We start from the raw sequence: 20680 nt of genomic DNA, 5'->3' as shown, positions 1-20680 counted from the left end.
CTCTAGATAACTAGGTGGTCATTTTGAGACACCAACAATTTTCGGGGCCCTTTAGCGGGCCCCAGATCCTACGCCAAGGGGGGTGGGGGCTTTGCATCCGCGGACCCCCCTTCAAATAATCTTGGATCCACCCCTGTACATGTAATTCACTATACACTTATACAGCGGGCCTACATTCGGACTATCGAACCTTCGGACTATCGAACCTTCGGACTAATGAACCTTCGGACCAATGCACCTTCGGACTATCGAACCTTCGGACCAATGAACCTTCAATGCACATTCGGACCATTGAACCTTCGGACTATTGAACCTTCGGACTATCGCTACGGCCCCGATATAACATCCCGTTGCTAAAATGATCACATTAAAAATCGGGGTAGGTGTAGGAAATCATTCACGGTATGAAATTTTGATTTTATTTAAAAATAAGATAAGGAAATGATTATACATGTAGATGTATATCATTATGCAAGGATTGTTCGAAAATATCAGTATAATTATAAAAGATTGGTTCACCTGTGATTAGATGGGGTAATATGTCACTTGAGGTCTGAGGAAAAAATAATTTCACCAAAACCAGCTATCAATGTCATAGCGCGTTCCCATTCTGTTTACAGACCAGCATTAGTAGTGGTAAATCAATTCAGTCCTCCTCACAATACTTGTGTCTTCTCTAACACAATGCATCATGATAATACTTGACTAGTCAACAACAACTTCTGTACACTTTGATCATGACCAAGAAGTCTCGTACAAATTAATTACATCGGTTGGGCCTTTACTTTAATTTTGTATAGACCCTACTATTTTAGAAACCTTAATATCAGGGAGTGTAACTTCTGTATAAGAAAACTTCATTTAGATAATATTTAATAAATAAATAAATAAATAAATAAATAAATAAATAAATAAATAAATAAATAAATAATAATAGCACAAAGGTGAGAAAATGCTAGTTAAAATTAGACAGGGTATCTGCCCAAAGGGATTGCAGTTAGCCTGTAACGCAACACTGCACTGGCTAAAGAACAATAGTTTTAAGGCACCTTTAACGTTTATATTTGTGTACAGAGACTGTAGGCCTACAGGGAGATCTGATATTGATGAGGCAACATTACATTTGTACACGTGTGAGGTTTAATTTATACTACCAATTTTGTGTGATTAAAACAAAAAACGTACGACCATGATCATAAGTATAAACTTTTCAGTTTCTTCAGGAAGTTGAAGCTTTATTATTTAAGCTTTGTGTGGCATGGCTTCAGTTTCGCGTAGAAAGTGAAAAGTTTAAACTTACGTTTATTATTAGCAGACTCTACAGATAAATTTCATCAGAAAAGCTTTCAATTTGTTTATTGACGTTTTCTTTTTTCTTGAAATCAGCACTGGCTCAATAACTTGAGTTATTTAAACTTACTTAGAAGGACCTACCAATAGCTGCCAAAAATACATTTTTTTAAAAAGATATAGATATAGAAAGAGATATTGAAACATACATTTGCCAGCCGAAAGTCTTTTTTTAACCCTCCTAATTGTGGTAGGTGTTCCGTTGCAATTGAGTTCGCTCACCCGACCACAACAATACAATGTTTACGCTTGAGGCTCGCAACGAAAAAATACATACCGGTAAACAGGCCTTAGCGTTGCCAATCCATTTCAGTTTAGATTGCCAGTTTAATTAAAACAGTTAGACCGAATAATTCTGCATGAGGTACCATAACTTAGTTGAATTAGTAAGATTTTTGGTGGATAAGTTAATCCCTGACCTGCCTTGGCCATCACATTTACCCAGTTGCCGGGCCTGTCCTCTTTCCAATCACGTTTGTCAAAGGAAGTTGTGTCGAAGCTTTGAATCATGCGTACGGCTTGTCACTGCGCTATAAGCAGCTATCTGATTAATGCGACTTAGTCGCCAAGGGTCTAGCTGTATCAGAAACATGACGGGGAGATAAAGATGTCATCTGACAGTGTGAAAGTTGCTGTGAGAGTCCGTCCTTTCAACCAGGTAATGTCAACTGCTTGTTTGTGAACCCGAGGTCAACAGTAACTGTAAATATAATACTATTGTTGGTATGTAATACGGAATGTAATAAGGACAACAGTAATATCCGATGAGTCTGGATGATGTGAAATTTACACGGGAGTTTGGGCCTCTCTCTCTCTCTCTCTCTCTCTCTCTCTCTCTCTCTCTCTCTCTCTCTCTCTCTCTCTCTCTCTCTCTCTCTCAGTACTATGCTGTTGTACTATGCATTTTGCAAGAATGTTCTTTTTAGAAAAAAGCACTAAATATACCTTGAGAACTTAAGCTTTAATTACTTTTAAATTAATAATTTAAATAAAATTGGTAATATTTCTGATATAGATTTATAGATTTAAATCTGTCTATCTATGTAACTAATATACACACCAAAACAGTTTGAAAAGTGACATACAAAAATATTAAGATAGGGCCCATAGGGGTATCAGTGATCCACTTTGTAAGGTTTTAATCATTTGAGTCTTCCAGCACAGCAACCTGACTTCCAAGAACTGTGTCACCACAACTTTTCTAAAGCAAATGACTGGGTCACAGGTGGAATTTCTGTGGGGCATACAGAATTTAAAGAGGTTTCTTTTTAATGACCTAGTCATACACAAACATAGCTTCTTTAGTCCATTATATAACCAGTATAAGTTACCTGTACCTGGGTAAATAGGCAGTGTTGTTCTACCTTTGTTAAAACGGAGCAAGTTGTTCTTTAACTTATTTCATATTTCACTCATGAAATGTTTACTCTTTTAGACGTGTCTGCTATGCACTGCATAGTACAGTCTATACAGATAGATGTAAATTAATTGCATATTGATTGGTTTCACTTGTACATGTAGTTAAGTAGATGTTTGCCTCTAGTCTGAGAACAGCCATGTATTCAGCTACCTGAAAACTGAAGGCAACATGGCTCTGTGTTTATTTAGATATTATCAACCAGGGACACAGGTAGATATGTGACCTGAAGCCGGTCAGATTATTCAGGCCCATAGCCAGGGGGTTCGGGGGGGGGGGGGGGGGGGTTCAAAAGAACCCTCCTATTTGCCAAGAAAATGTCCCCTCTGGATATCATTTCATCTAGGTACACAAAGGTTTCATAGTAAAAGGTCCACTTTTTTTGAAAAAGAAGCCCCTTTGAAATTGCTGGCTATGGGCCTGCTATTCCACTTTCAGCTGCCTTAATTGCATTCCTCTGTTTATTGAGATCGGTTAAAAAATGTGTGAGCAAATCTTTTGTTGCCAACGGTGGGTTGCTTAGTCTATTGACATATATTGTGTCATTCTGCTCAGTTTTTGTTCATGTGCATAATACATATTGTATGTCTACCTAGAGGGGGGTTAATGGTGAAAACGCATTGAGTTCATGTTTTCTTAAAGTCACCAAAGGGTTTCTTTTCATGGAATGAATCTAGTATTCACATTTGTATGTACATGTTTAAGGTGTCAATAAGTAAAAAATATTGTCAAAAATTACATCAGTTGACTAATAGACCAGGCGATTTTTTGACAAATTTTCAGGTGTTCCTTTTGCCTGCCTAATTTAAATATATCACTAGTACTAGTGCATGTTATGCTTAAAAGCAAAGTTGAAACCAATCTGGCAGTACATACATGTATATATAATAAGGAAGCACTTTTATATCCTCTATCTCTCTCTCCTCCTCTTCGCCCCCCCCCCCCCCCCTTCCAAGTTAAACATAGACTGAGAACAGGTAATTTATATTGAACTGTTCACCATGTGTTACCTGGCCTGTGCACTCATTGAACTCAGGTGCTCTATTTAGACTCATGCTGTCATTGATTGATTGATAAAAGAAAAGTCTCTTTCACAAATTAATTTTGTAAAAATGTTATTGTCCTCTAATCAATCCCCTGAGTATTTATATGTAATGACTGCATATTATGTTCTAGTTCTTTACTCTTTTGTTCAACTGTTGCTGTGACTCCAAATGTAAACAAGTTTTGTAACCTGCCACAATACCAGTTGATTATATAAACTTAAATAAGAACTGTAATTGTATGTTAAAGACAACAGGTGTGCAATTAGCACAAGAATAACACACCTGTACATATGTAGGTAATAAGCTGAATTCTATACATTTAATTGATTTGTCACTCCAAGGAAACAAAAATTAATCAAATAGATTAGTAAAAAATATTGAGAATTAGGGATTATATTCATTATTGGCTCCTGTCAATTACTCTTCACTGAACTATGAAGTGGAGCTATGCTCAGTGTCAGCACCACTCCTATGGTTAATTCTATTGATTTGTGGACTTTGTCAATAGTGCCACCATGTTCTATTGATACAAGCTGAAGTTTTGGTTTTCTCAGAATTGTAGAGAGTAAGGTGTGTTTAGAAGTGACCTTTACATTATTAGCAATACATAGAATTAGTCACAGATTGATTTTAAAGAAGACCCCACCAGGACCTGTACCAGGACCTTATATCCATGATGTCATGACCATCTTCAAGGACATATTTAAATTTACTTGTGTTTTTTTCTTTACAGCCACAGTATCAATACAAATGAAGGTTACAATGTATAAAGCATTTTGTGACTGTTGAAAAAATGCTACAAAAGGGGCTTCCATTTTTCTTCAGACAGAATCATGATAATTTTGCCAGGAGAAAACACTACTGAAGCCCATTACTAAGTTATTATCATTATCCTTAACGACCAATTTAAAAGTTGATTTAAACATGACAAAGAAATTAGCTTTGCCCAATTTTGGTGACTTCTTCCCAGTTTAGACAGGGGTTAAGTCGATGAAAAATGCTTTGGAGCAAAATCCAGACAATTTTATGTAAATATATTCATTAAGAACACTTACACTGTGAGTTTATAACCTGTACTTTTTTTAAAGAACAAATTAATGTTCAACAAGTCGAACTAAATGTATTTATTTTTCATGTTAAAAATTAACTGAACACCCATGTCTTGAGTTAAAACCATGAAATCAAATTTTGATAACAAAATTATCTAACAGACTTGTTGATATGTTTTTTTTTATGTGAAATGAAAAAGTGTGTTTTTACAGTTTGGACTGATGACGAGATGGATAAAGGTTCTTTTGGAAATTAAAAATTGCAATTTCAATTTTTTTTTTTTTTGGGGGGGGGGGGCAAAAGAAAAAAAAAGTATTATTCAGAATGCATTGATACCCATTTTGATATGCTTTAATTATTCTATATTTATGCTTACTAGTAGTATGACATTTGTTATATCATTATATATTTTATTTTGTCAACAGTTGGTAGTGTTTATTTGTTACCAGAATTTTTAAAAGATTAAAATATTTTAATAATAAATATCTTGCTTATCTAAAATTGATTATTAAAATGTTGGAACTATTTTCTTTCACATCAATGAAGCTTACACTTTGTGGAATTCCTTAGTTTCAATGTAAGAGCACATGAATTAGGATGTTTTTGTAAACATATGATTAGTTTTGTTTAGTCTAGTCTAGTTATCTGATACATCTTATACATAGAGATTAAATGATTTAAGTTACATTCTTAGAAAAGATTGAAGGAGCCTGGAGGACTCTGCCTAATTTTTTTTCCAAAAGTGTACAAATTTATGGGATCAGCTGCAGTATGTTTGTGATATTTTCCTTTTACTTCTTTAATAATGATGTACTAACTTTTGCAGCATTTTTTGTTTTCTTACAGGAAAAGATATAAGATAAGACAGTACCTTAATTCTTTGTACATGTTTTTTCCCCGATAGATTAGAGATAATTTGTAACTTTTGATTCACTTTGATAAGAAAGTTTGCTCAAGGTATCGGTGTGTGTGAGAATCTGATAATCCTGCTGATTACTGCCTGATTGAAGACGGAGCTCGTCAGTGAGATTTGTGGACAGTAGATATCTTATCCTGTATGTTGACTTTGTGTTCATTGATACCAATGTTATAGCAACAAGATTGTCACGGTGGTGAGCACCTTACTTGTATCTGAAGACTAGCACAGGTGTATTTATTTTATGAATTGGTTGACACATTCATATAGATAGCTAGAAAATGAAAGGATATACACACAGCTAAATTGTAAATAATAAGATTTTTGAGATATTTTGAATATTGCAAAATGTATACCAGTGCTGCTGTTTTATGAAACATAAGAAAATGCTGAAATATAGTTTTTTCCCAGTCATTTTATACTTATTAATAGGGATAAAGTCAAATAAAAACCATTTTACTTTTTTAGTTTAATTTCCAATGGTTATGATAATGATGAAATATGGAAATTATTTAGTATATGTGCACATGAATTTTTAAGAGCAACTTATTTTGTTAAAATTACTGATTTAGCATTGTGTTTCAGAGAGAAAAGAATGCCAACTCCAAGCTGGTGATATCCATGAGGGGTAATGCAACCACCATAACAAACCCTCAAAATGGAGAAACTAAGACATTTGCCTTTGACCATTCCTACTGGTCACATGATGGGTTCAAAGAAAACGAGACAGGTGTTTATATTAAGGAGAAGGAAAGTTATGCAGATCAGGTAAATTTATTGAAATAATAAATGATCTGATATCGTACATGATATGACATAATATTCAGCTTACATTAAACAGTTTGGCATGTCTTCTACAGTGTATGTACCTACAAGTTGATACAGTCAGCAGTAAATTTTATATGCCGTTGTTTGACTTCATTGATGAACTTTTCTAATATTTCATCATTAAATTTACAAAACATATTTGGTTGGTTTTTCATTAGTGCCCTAATTCACACACAAATGGTGGCAATGAAATGAGAAAACATCACGAAAATGTTATCTGAGAAAACTTTGCAGTGGATCCTTTATCCTGTGTGATGTTTGAGTTTCGTATATTCTTGCCTCTTCAGATGGTAGGATATACAAACAAACAGTTTACTGAGCTCTCAGATAACATGTAGCTTATGTCTATCGTGTAGAAATATGATTACAGCACTAGAATAAGTAAAGAGACACATTGTCATGTGATATATACTTCTAAAAGTTTACAAACGTAAAGCTATAGAAAAATTAGGAAAGAAAAATGAAGAAAAATTCTGTTTAATTTTTTGTTTAACTTGCCATTTTGAAAATGAAAAATTTAAAAATAAATGATTTACCTGACTTAATAATGAAAGGTCTTTAGTAAGGCCTTTAGTAATACAGCAAATTACTTGTCAATTGTCAATTAGTAGTCATTCCAGATGCAGTTCATTTTGCTAACATTAATCCATTGTTAGATTCGTATAAATTGAAGTATGTATCAATCTTTTTTCAAGACTAATAATGAAGAGTATTTGTCACTAGTTTCTGTCCTTTATTCTTACATGCATGGAGATTTGAATTTCTAATTCCTTCTGTTATAGATCTAACAGAGCAACAAATGGAAAAATGAGGTGCCGTGCCATACAAAATGTCTGCTGTTAACCTCTGATAAGAGAGAAATGTAAAAGGCAGCATTTTTATAAAACTATTATTTTGTGTTACAGCGACAGGTCTACAATGACCTGGGTCAAGGGGTGCTGGACAACGCCTGGCAGGGCTACAATGCCGCCCTCTTTGCTTACGGACAGACAGGCTCAGGGAAATCCTACTCCATGGTGGGATACGGCCCTAACAAGGGAATCGTACCCATTACATGTGATGAACTTTTCAAGGCAATTGATAAAAATACTGATAAGAAAAAACAAATGCAGGTAATTTGAAGCTTTATTATTGATTGTTTGATTTAACTTGATATTTTTTCTTTTATAAGATGATTTAAAGGAAAAAACAGCTAGAGTTTAAAAGATCAAAGTATCCCTGTATACATTGAATTAATTATCTGCATACATTGTAGGTAATCCTTATTATTCAAAGAAAAAAGCGCACTTAATTTATAAGATTTTGAAATTGAATAGAAACAGAAACACATTCCAGCAATAAAGATGAGTTATGACAGAGTTATCATTGATCTTCCCAGTTTGACAGCAGCCCTGTGATGGCATCACAGCTAGAAATACCACTGCCACTAGATTGGAAACCCCATTAATATTTCATTGACACCAATTGATTTATGTCCAAAAGCAAGTTGAAGCCAGCCCCAGGCACAGAATTATTGAGATAAATCAGAAAACAACTACTTCATTTGTGAGCAGGAGACATTAAAGACTGGGTGATGATTTATCTATTTACCTGTCATTGTCAGGTGGATATGATTATCATATAACACCTGTTCTGAACATGTGAATGTTCAGTAATGTGCATTAATTGTTACATTTACTTATTGTTTTGTTGATATTTCTCTTGAAAAAGAAAGCAAGGCGGGGCCAGATAAATGCTATGCCTTTGGTGTTCCACCTCACTGAATGATTTATGAGTCCTCTTACACAATCCAGAGATTACCTGAGTACATGCCTTAAATCAAGTGCACTTGAGCGTTTCTGATTTCCTTTAACCTGTAGAATAGGCCTAAATAGTGCAGGAGCACTCTCTGCTTTGAACTATAAATAGATACACTTGAAATCACAAATGTTTGAATCAAGAGTCTGAAATTGACAAGACCCCCACTGATCCAGGCAACCCTATATACCATTGAACTATAACCCATACATGTAGATACATACATTTTCATGTAGTCCCCCCTCTCTTTAAATAATTTCCTTGACATACTGTTCAGTTCAGGGCCATTCCAAATCTGATTATATCCTCTGTGACAATATATTTTCATATAAAAAAAAAAGAGAAAAAAGAACATCAATGGGACTAACTTTTATGGATCTGATCAAGTGGAAAGATATTGTCTGGTATTACACAGGGGAAAATAATAAACATGCTTTACACCATATTTACAGATGGAGAAAATACAGAAAAAAACAGAATACAGTAGTTGTCTTGCTTGACAGCTGCTACCGAAGTTTTTTTTTTCTTTTTTGTTGATGTGCATGTTTACATCCCAGGCATAAAGTAGAGATGTAAAATGTAATGCACTGCCATATATTATATAAGGTTTAGAAGTTGTCAGGTACACATTCACACCTCTACCCTGTTTTCTGAAGGTTGCTATGGAAACAGCAACAGTTGACATCATTCTGTGGAAAATATTGCTAATAAAATAATGCCACTTTGGTAATTATAGTTCTACAGTATATAGACTGTATAGATAGGAGCCTGAAGGAGGTATGGTATCTTGCACTTTCTTGCTTAAGTCAAGTGGCTGAGTGTTGACTGGTCATAAAACACAAGTGTTTATTGCTTCCTTATTCCACTCATCTCATGTTGTAATTGACTCTTGCTAATCATAATTCCTGCATAAGAATGCTTTCATATATGGCTATGGAACTTGCAATATAAAAACTTATAGGCAAGAAAAAACAGAACAAAAAAATTTTTTTTTTTAAATTAAAAAAAACAACTTAGTATTATTAATTTTTTTATCATATACCTTTTTGAGTTTACTCAGTTATGTGGCATAGGTAACAAACTTTGGAATTTACCTGTAGAATTTTCATCAGTATACACTGATATATCATCAACATTTCAATATCCTAATATTTCAATTCAATATATTAACTGACATAAATTTTACAGGACTTTATTAATTGCTGCAAATGTCTTAAATTCATAGAAATTCAATTTGAATATTTTGATTTCTATCTGGACTTGGATTGTTTATTGCATGGCGTGACTGCCATAGATGAAATTTGTACTTCAGATTGAAGGATTACACAGTAATCATAGAATTGATGTGATAGTGCATTTTATCAAAAATTATCTTGTCTTTCACATGTTCACTCAGTGTTGCCATATACTCCAGGTGACGTTCAGTATGCTGGAGATATATAATGAGCAAGTCCGTGATCTCCTGACTCCTGCCAAACAGCAGCAGAAGGGGGGCCTCAAAGTTCGCCAGCACCCCAAATCTGGCTTCTATGTGGATGGACTGAAGGTACTATATAACTATAGTGTAGCATGTTTAAAACAATCTCATTCCATACTATTTGTTGTTTGTGGTAAAAATATTTCTGCTAATTTAATCAAATATTTATATAAAAAAGAAAAATAAACTTTTATGTTTATTAAGTGCATTTTAAGCCAAGAAAAATTTGAAGGCAAACTTGAGATGTGTTTACAGGTGACATATGAATGTCCACTGATATGCATATTTTCCTGCCACCTTTAATTATTATAATTAATAATTAAGTTTACATCACCAAATATATGAGTGGTGCCGGTAATTCTTTCAATCCTCTTAAGTTCAACCTGATAACTTGCACTGGGGATCTCAAGTTTGTGCCACAACATAAAACATAATTTTTAAACATAACAAATAATTTTCCTCAAAATTCAAGATATGTGGAAAAAATAATATGTATGTCTATGATTTCAGTCGGTGCCAGTCCGCAGTTACAATGAGATTGAGCGCCTGATGGATCAGGGAACACTGAGTAGGACAACTGCCGCCACTAACATGAATGCCACCAGCAGTAGATCCCATATGGTCATCACCATTAGGTTCAAACAGGTAGAATGTCTCTCCTCAATTCAGCATAGTTCATCTCATTCATTTACAATTAATATATTTTTATTTATTTAATAATAAAGCAATCAGTGATGTGTTGATTTTACAAATTCAGTAACATAATTTTATAATTTTTGAAAAAGACAAATTGTTGACACCAAAATCATTTGTGTTGTATAAGAGAAAGAATAATAAAAAAGTGTTTGATGCTGTTGTGAACCTTGTAATTTAGAATAAACATGCTTGAAAACTTTGTAGTAACATTTGCAGACAAAATGATTTTTCATTATTTACAGAATTGCAGTACGTGTTAAGAGTAAATCTTCCCATCCTGACTTTGGTATTAACTTGTTTTTTCAGTTGTATATGAATGAACTGGGGGAGAGCACCACTAAGACCAGTGAGGTGAGTCTTGTCGACCTGGCAGGCAGCGAGAGAGCTGACTCCACTGGGGCCGAGGGAGACAGATTGAAAGAGGGCGCTGCTATTAATCAGAGTCTGTCCACGCTGGGGAATGTTATCAGGTATTGGGTTCAGATTGAATGTAATTTGAAAGCTATTTTCATAAGTCTTAGAATAGGTTTTTTAGCTTCATCTGACAGGAGGATGTTTTTGCTTACTTTTGAGATTCTTTTTTTCTGTGGTAGCTGAGGCAAAGCAGATTTGATATGTTACATTCTGTCATTTCTGTTCTTGAAGTACTCTTATTTATTTATTTGCCCATATTTTTTGTTCTAAAAGCTGAATTTAAAAGCTGAATAGCTGAATGTCAACTAAATATTCTGCAAAATAAATTTCACATTCTTTTTTTTTCTTTCTACACTTCATACATTATTTACTTAAGTAAGGTAATGATTTTCTAATCTTTATAAAAAATTCCCAGTGCCCTAGCTGATCTTGCTATGGGGAAGAAGAAAGTGATGGTGCCGTACAGAGACTCTGTCCTCACCAAACTTCTCCAGTCAGCTCTGGGAGGCAACAGCAGGACCATCATGGTAGGCTAACACACAACTACACAGATTATACATAGTATAGGGCAAATATTATTATGAACATTTGATTATATTTTTAAGGTGATTGCCTGTGATAAAGTATAGCTTCAGTATATATAATGCCATATGTTTTTCTTTGTCTTACTTTAGTATGTTTACTTAATAAATTGCAAATATAAATGTGTGGGAATTATTTTTCTGAACATTTGATCATTATCACATGTGAGAATCTCCAGTTATATGTCAAAAATATTTTTAAAACAATTGCTTTGATTGTGATAGAATAAAGCTACATTTTATATAATGTTTTGTGTATAGTTCTCAGTCTAAATTAAAATCCAGGCAGCTTTGGAAATCTTAATTGGCAATAATTGTTTTTGCAGTCTGAACAAGGCTTAGTTCATTAGAATGAAAAAGTTGACAAAATCTTTTGGCAATAATGATGAACCAATTGTGAAAGGTGATAATTAATATATTTACAATTATTTGTTCAGATAGCAGCCCTGAGCCCAGCAGCTATTAACTATGATGAAACTTTATCAACACTTAGATATGCTGACAGGTGGGTTACTTCTAAAATAAAGATTATTTATCATGAAAGAAAATATACATATCAACTTGCTATTAGACACATGTAATAACCTACATGTGTGTTTGATTCTCCCGTAGCCTACAATTTCAAAATCAGTTGTATATTTTTTGAAAATAATGTTTGTTGAGTTTTTTATCTCCCTGTCATTAAGTCAACCCAATGAGAGAAATGAAATAGCTAGAGCCTTCATGAAATTTTGATTCAGAGTGAACTTTTTCCAGCCTGAAGCTTGGTTCTTTTAACTCCCCTTCAGCCTACTAGCATGTATTTGACTGAAAAGCAAGCCAGTACAATTTGGGCATGTTTATAATCCAAGATTGCGCTTTTAATCACCATCAAATATCACTGAATAATTTCCAGGGCCAAGAAGATCCAGAACAAAGCTGTGATCAACGAGAGTCCCACAGAGAGACTGATCCGAGAGCTAAAGGAGGAAAACAACAAGCTGTTAGCCATGTTGAAGGCACAGGGAACGGGAGTCAAGGCTGTTGTGAAAACAGAAGGTATATGACACTCCAGTTTTAACTAAACTATTGTGGACTGGATTCTTTATACTATTTGGATATGATTTTTAATTATCTTTCATTTAATGTTATTTTTAATTAATATGTTAAATATTGGTAAGTTGAAAGACATTTATTTATGATTTATCAACTGTATATTGTTCATCATATATTACTGTACAGAGGTAAATTCAAACACTACCATAAGATGAATTATATTTAATAGATTTATTTATATATGACCAATGTATGAAGTACAAAACTCTGCTTTTGCTGTAAGATGATCTTATCGATTACAAAAAACATGCGTCTCTTTGTATTGCAGAACTTGAACGTCTGCTACAAGAGAATGAGCGTCAAATGCAGGAAGCTCAGTTGTCATGGGAACAAAGATTAGAAGAAGCAAGGTAATTGTAGAGCATATTAAACATGTTACAAGGTGAAAAACAGTTAATTGTGCAAGTTATATTTTTCAAGCCTAAACATGCCACGTGAAAACGGTTCCTGGAAAATTGACTCAGAGGAGAAAAATTTCACAAATAATTTTGATTAGATAATATATTAATTATCAACATTCTACTGGAAAATATAGTGTTCAATTATAGCAACGTGCAATGATTAAAGAACCAATTAAAGTTTTTTTTCTTAATGACACTGTGCATGTGCAGCTGGCAAATGTGCACAGTCACACACACCAACACGCGCGCACACACACACACACACACACACACCAAAATAAGAGATATTATATTTATGAACTTGTTAAAACAAATCCCCTACAGGAAAGAATGGGAGAAGTCTCACGCCCAGGAGCTTCATCCTGAGGATCTTACCTGGCAGCACTTCCCGTACCTGAGGAATGTCAATGAAGACCCTCACCTGTCAGGAGTAGTCAAATATGCTTTGCAAAACAGTGAGTTCTGGACAAATAAAGTATTTTTTCTTTAATCAACAGCTAAGTATTGAAATTGTTCACCTCCAATATTTTGTTGTCTGTCATAGCATCTTCATCAGGGAATGAGGATATCCAGTTGATTGCCTTTCCTCTCCTACTGCCTTAAAAGAGGCAATTTCAATAATTAGCGGTTGATTAAAGAAAAAAGTAGTTTTTTCTTATAACATAACACAGTTGATGAAATTCTTCTCTGATTAATATTATACAAATGTTGCGTTATAGAAAAGTGGAAGAGGGGGCACTTGATCACGGTGAGGCTGGGTAGATGGGGATAAATGTGGCTTGTGAATGTGTGATTTGTTGCAGCAATTTTTACGCAAGGAACTTAATTGTAAAGTTATCATGTTCTCAACATGATTGACAGTACTACACAGATTGACTTATATAAGAATATTGTAAGGTTATGATTTTTGTAAAGAGCTGAAAGTCACACATTTTAATGATATTTTTCCTTCTTTGTGTTCTTCAGAAGAGTATGTCATTGGCAAGCCAGGGAATGGAGTCAGTATAGAGCTACATGGATTAGGGTAAGCACTTGAAGAAGATATATCAAAAGTTTAGATTAAATGCACCATCAAGCAGGGAATGCTCATGTCTGATTCTAATAAAATAAAGTGGGAGCAGAGAGCAGATAAGCCTGTGATCCTCAGCATGGATGAACAATTTTTATAGCATGATTATAGATTATTGTGATAATAATAATTTTATTCAGCTAATATACAATTTTCATTCAAAATTTAAAACTTTGATTATGAAGTACTTTTATTTGATTTTAAAAAAGCAATATCAGTTCTCGAGATGTTGATTTTTTCACGATATTCAGGATCCAGCCTCATCATGCCGTAATGTGCAATACTGGACAAAAGGTGTTGATAAGGCCTGCTGTCCAGCAAGCTAAATTATTGGTCAATGGTGTTCCTCTGCAAAAGGAGAGAACTCTGACACATCTGGTAAGTGGCTTTTTGCACTCTAGTGGCTGTTGTAATTCAATTGTTTTTGCTTATGGATAGGTTGAAAGTTGTTAATAAAACCCATGCAGTGACTTCCTGCAATATTTTCAATAAGCACTACTAAATGAAATTTTGTGTGACATTTTTGAAGTGTATATCAGATTAACTTTCAGCCTTATTACATAATGTAAATAATGTCAGATACTTATATATTAGAGTGTTCTTTTTCTTGAAATATTGTTGTTAGAGAGGAAACAGGACTAATAATATTATTTGTTTTTCTTTTGATAAAGGACCGCATAATGCTTGGCTCCAGCAGTCTGTTCCTCTACGTCGGCTTCCCCAGCGAACGCGCACAGCACGAGAACCTGGAGCAGTATGACTTCGAATTCTTTCAGACAGAATTCGCAGAAGAGTCTGGATTTCATACGAACAGTTTGCTGACCCCCAGGGAAGGTCACCATGACCCCAATGAGGACAAGTCTGCAATGATGATGGTGCTACATGAATATATGAACTTACTGCCAAAAATTGAAGAGGCAAAAGTGATGAGTCAAGAAATGCAGAAGGTTTATATTATACTTTTTCAATTTTTCCATCTTTAGTTATTGATTATTCTTTTGAATTCTAATATCTGACAACTTTTTTTTACCAAAATGCCTGTGTTTCTTTGAAATTTTGAGGCCTAAGCAATAATGAAGTGGGTTATTTATTAATTTTTTTTATTAAATTTTAAATTTATTTTGCCAAAAAAGAAAAAAAATATGTGAAATTCAGAGGTGGATGTAAGTGCTGTTCACCTGTTGTGGTTACTTAAATTTGAAAAATAAGTTTCTGTGCCTTCAGCAGTGAAATACAGTTAAAACATTTCTCCACTGGCTATGTTCAGGGTGTCTCCTTTGAGCCAGAGGTGAAAAATCTAGCAGCACATGATGAAGTTGGGAGAGATATGAAGAAAGAAGTTATTGTTAAAGTTACCAATGAGAAAACCAAGCAGGTAAGTTTCACTTATATAACTCATAAGTATGCTAAATTAAAACATATATTGAAGAGGTAACACAATGATATGATTTTAAATATAAGTTAATGAATCAAATTTTCTTGTTGCATGTTTTGATCTCTTGTTATCAGCATTGCTAATAATGAGTTGACACATCAAACACTGAGGTATTTACAAGGAAGGCATATTGCTTTTTTATTAAGTTCAAAAATTTTTCTGGGGGGAGGGGGGGGGGTTGCAGTTTTCCTACTTATGTGCTCTCCAGACCCTTAGATCAGAAGGCCAAAGAGCCATTCCAATCTGCTTTTTCTAAAGGCCCAGAACCCCTTCCTGATCAGTGCATGGCACCAGGCAACAGAGAACATTGTAATCCCTAGCCCCAGTTCTCATATTTCAGGTGTGGGTGTGGTCAAAGGCAAAGTTTATCAACAGGAAGTTTCTGATAGAAGACATGTATACCAAATGGTGTAATGGAGAGAGTATTGCCATAGACAGACATCATGACCCTTTCTGGGACCCTGTGGAAGATGTATTTCTGGGGAGGTAGGAGTGGCCGCATCTTTTAAAATTAAAATTTTTACATTTCTTATTACACTTTAGTCGGTCTAATCTTAAGAACTATATATTTACACTCAGATGTTTTAGAACCATCATTATATGTTAAACCCTTGATTATTTTTGTCTCAATTAATACAGTATTATGTGAAGGTTGAATTTAAAATTGTTTTCGCAAATAGTAGAATTATTCTTTTCAAATTTTAAAATGCTGTAACATTTTTAAAACTAAATTTTTGCTGGTTAACTTTAAAGTCATAAAGGTAGCATTGGTTACCAATTTGACCGGTATTGATGATGACGTATCTTAAATGCCCCCAGCTGTCACCTGTGGCTGCAGAGTCTGGCCTACAAGATAGAAACTAATGACCAACTGGACATCATTGACCATCACGGGCGAGAGGAGGCCATGATCCACATCAAGATGCTGCCCTGTGACCACACGGGAAAGTAGGTGGAGTTGAGACAGATACTTCTGTACTCCAGTGGAATGGGCTTTAAATTATTACCACTGCAACAGCTCTTCTCCACACTGGAATAACTTAACTAGGACATTTACTTGAGCATGTTTTGTTTTTTATAGAAAATTGAAGAAAACAAGTCCATTTTTTAATAAAAAAGTAAAAACTTTAAGATAGTGTTTTTTGGCAATTTTCTTATGCATATTTGTAAACCAAATAAAAGAAGGGAGAATATTATTTTAACTGCTATATTTGTGTATTTCAGAGTATTGAGTGATGACTCCCTGGTGCTAGATCCTGCAGAACTGATAGGGCACCCACTGGACTTTGTCTTTGTCATAGACCACTGTATGGGTGTGAAGTGGGTGAGAGGAAACAACCTGGCCAGAGGGGTGTACTGTGGGTAGGTACAGTATGGGTGTGAAGTGGGTGAAAGGGAACAACCTGGCCAGAGGGGTGTACTGTGGGTAGGTATAGTATGGGTGTGAAGTGGGTGAGAGGAAACAACCTGGCCAGAGGGGTGTACTGTGGGTAGGTACAGTATGGGTGTGAAGTGGGTGAGAGGAAACAACCTGACCAGAGGGCTGTATTGTGGGTAGGTACAGTGTGGGTGTGAAGTGGGTGAGAGGAAACAACCTGGCCAGAGGGGTGTACTGTGGGTAGATTCATACTGTCTTGTCTTTCACTGGTTTATTTTTATTATTATTTTCCAATAAAAGACAAAGATGAAATTTCTAAAGCATATACTTTTGGCTCAGCTTTTCCTAATTTATTGAACAAAAAGGTATGATAATATTTTACTAGTCCTAATGTCAAGTTACATATTACATGTACAACTTAACTCTCGCAACATTTCAGTTTCTCATGGGTCTAAATGTGAAAAGTTCTTCTGATGGAAATACTCTTTTCCTCTGACTAGGTTCCGATTCTTTGGCCAGCCAGACCTGATCACTACCAAGACCATGTGGGGAAACAGCAATGCTAAGTTTCACTTCAAAAAACACTTTTCCATAGAGAAGGTGACTCCAGAGTTCCACGACTACCTGCAAACACACGCCATTATCATAGAGCTCTGGGGAACACAAGGTGAGAAGTGTCCTCAGGCAAAATGTTAAAATATATATTATTAATAAAAAAGGTGTGGCAGGGACATAAAATTACACGGCAAAAAAAGAACATTTTTACGAATTATTCTACAGTTTCTATTTTAAAATCTTGACAATCATTTCTTTTTATATTTTTTAGTTAATAGGTTTCAAAGTAGTTCCATTTGATTAGGGTATGGCAATGAAAAAAGAAAATAATTATAATGAATTATATATTTCACAGTTTCATATAAGCATGTTTAGCTTAATGCCATTGTTTGATAAGTGTTTTTTGGTGGGGGAGAGGATCTATTTGATTCTTTCAAGTGTTCATCTTTTCCCAATGTTGACTTCTAGTGGACCCCGACTCGGGCAGTGCTTCCTCTAGACCCAGCTCTGGCTCCCTGGCTGACCACACAGATGAGGTACAGTGCAGACCAGTGGCAGATTTAAAGGGGGGATCAGGGGGGTCCTGCCCCCCCCCTCCTTCGGTTCCCAAAATATATATCACACCAATATTCCCCTTTTGAAATTAGTATTTTGACTAGCTGAATCATAGTTCTAAACCATACCAAAGGGCACTGTTTGCCCTCACAAACACCAAAAAATTTTCAGGGCCCTTAAGCAGGCCCCAAAACCCCACACCAAGGAGGCGATGGTCAGCTTCGCATCCAAAGCCTATCATTCTGGACCCCCCCCCCCCCCCTTTCAAATAATCCTGGATCCATTGCTGGTGCAGACCACCTGCTTTGGTCATCTGTGCTGGAAAATACACATCTTCTTTAGATATTAAACTACTTCTGAAGTTTTATTAACCAAAGAAAAAGATTGATAGCATTAGGAATCTCAAACATTTGATATTATTTTCGAATTAGCTTTAGGTTAAAAACTCGGCAACTTTAAATCACCCCTTCACATGACTTAACTAGAATCTTTGAAAAGTCCCAATGTAAATTTTTAAATATTTTTTTGCTTGTGCTTTAGGATCCTGAGGTAGCTGAACTCAGGAGAGTTCTTAAAAGACAAACAGAGGAGTGTGATCATCTAAGAGCAGCTTATCAGAAAGCGAAGAAAGAAAACTTCAAGCTGAAACAGCAAGTGGAAAGACATAAAAATGCACTGGAGCTGCAAAAACTAGGTATAGAAGTTGCTGCTTATGCCTTTTTTTTTCTATGTTTAGCATTCATGTGCTTGTTTTAAGATTTTGATATGTTTTTTTTTCAATTTGGTATCATATTATATGTATATAACATAACCAAACAACATTAAATGCATGCAATTAATAATTGATACCAAGTTCATTTCATATGCAGTTATGCTACACAAGGTTTTTTATACTTTAAAAAGTTGTTCCTATTTGTTGTCAGATCATCAGGAGACCATTCCTCACCCTATAAACAGCCGCGTGGCTCACTTACAGCGAGATCAACATGGAGGAAGTCATGACTCCATCAACTCTAACTCCTCCACTGGGAGCAGCCATGAACCTCCTCCTCCAAAACATCCCTCCACCAGCTTAGATGCAGAGATTGCCAAGGGTCTTAAGGTCTTTTTCAAAGATGTCCGTCATGTTCAGAGGGGCTTAAAAAATGTGAAGGAGTTAGGTGAGAAAGTGGTGTATACACAATTTTGTTTCCAATTTAATCTTGAAACTGTTTGGAAGTTACTTAATTCTTTTTAAAAGTAGAATTGGTTTACTTAATAAAAATCATTTTCAGTTAAATAGCAATTTTTTATACATTATGAGAACTGTTCATAATTTGTTTGCATTTAATCGTGGTGTTAATATTTTCCAGGGACCACAAATAGTTCAGCAGATAATGGGAATGTAAAATCCTTATTTGAGGAGCAACAGAAAGCACTTCATGACATAGATGAGCAGTTGAACGCTGCAGTGTCTGCTCTCAAAGTCACCGTCACCAGTGTTATCAAGAAGAAAAAACAGCAGACAGATCCTAGCTAGCGCTCTCTACCTGTATGACATAATGCATAATACACTTTTCCCCAAATTTGCCTATAAAAATCTGATTTTTTTTCTTGCAAAAAAAACTTGTGAAAGGGAAACAAAAAAACTGTTGCATAATTACTTGTTAGAACTTGTCAGGGTGGACTAGCTGGTTCAGTTAGGTGCTGCTCCGTGTGAAGATTATCAGTGTTCTTGTGCAAGGTTATTTTATCTTGTAAAATGGTTAATTTATAGTAATTTTCTCTGGAATCAAACATTATACATAGCTGGAGATGATGTCAATTATTTTTCTGTTATTTATTTATTTATTTTTGATTTATCTATTTATTTATCTCAGTAGTACATTTAATACTAACTACTTATCAGGTTTTTTTAATAAGAGCATCTGTTATTGTACCAGCGTGAAAAAAAAAAAACACTTTTAGGTAAAGTTTATTTTACTGCTAGGAGATTTTTACAAGCAATTAATAATCGAAATTTCTAAGAAGTTTATTTTATTTTTTGAATTCATATTTATCTAATCTAGACCCGATTTTTTTACTTCAAAAAGTTTGTTTTGCTAGAAAATGTGATCCTTTTAACAATGGATAATTTGATCAAGGTGCCAAAATAACTTGCCGTTACAGTATAAATAAAGCCAGGGTAAACAAGGAAAATATAAATTAAAAGCAACTGTGATAAACCCCATGACACTGTTACATGTAGCTAAGGGTAATGCTTGTTCTACGACAATCATTGTAAAATATTCAATAAACATGAAAATAAAGTATAAATATTTTCCTGTTTGTTACATGTACTTAGTTCATAAAGAAATTAACTGGCCTAGCTAATGCCCACTAACTCCACAGGGACTCTTGCTGAATGCCGTCAGATTAACAGACAAACACGCCTGAGTATTGAATATAGAAAGATAGTGATTGTACAAGTGCATTGGGAATAAGCAGCTAGAAAAAAAAACAAAAAACGAACATTTAAAACTTCCCTGAAACGCATGCAAGCTACACTAGTTTTATTTAAAAAACTAGAACGCATTATATACTGATATTGTTGCAACGCAAAACACTTATTAAATTTTTATTAAATATCTATTTACTCGCT

At 34.7% G+C, this 20680-nt stretch overlaps 1 protein-coding gene across 1 annotated transcript; it reads left to right on the top strand.

Annotated features, from left to right (window-relative positions):
• Positions 1-1789: 1789 nt before the first annotated feature.
• LOC106173493 (kinesin-like protein KIF28) lies at positions 1790-20367 on the top strand. The gene is made up of 23 exons (XM_087005501.1): positions 1790-2008; positions 6365-6547; positions 7513-7719; positions 9819-9950; positions 10392-10526; positions 10884-11047; positions 11407-11518; positions 12010-12077; positions 12468-12610; positions 12936-13017; positions 13393-13523; positions 14035-14092; positions 14389-14515; positions 14809-15084; positions 15405-15512; positions 15913-16058; positions 16392-16520; positions 16797-16934; positions 17451-17617; positions 17974-18041; positions 18601-18754; positions 18984-19220; positions 19413-20367. Exons 1-23 carry the CDS (start codon positions 1958-1960, stop codon positions 19577-19579), a joined length of 3183 nt encoding a protein of 1060 aa, XP_086861627.1. The 5' UTR covers positions 1790-1957; the 3' UTR covers positions 19580-20367.
• The last annotated feature ends 313 nt before the right edge of the window (positions 20368-20680 follow it).

The sequence above is a fragment of the Lingula anatina genome, chromosome 2, assembly GCF_051362555.1.
Source record: "Lingula anatina isolate TDL-2025a chromosome 2, LinAna3.0, whole genome shotgun sequence".
Taxonomy (NCBI): domain Eukaryota; kingdom Metazoa; phylum Brachiopoda; class Lingulata; order Lingulida; family Lingulidae; genus Lingula; species Lingula anatina.
Note: the sequence above shows the minus strand (reverse complement) of the source record. Positions and strands in the feature narration are given on the sequence as shown.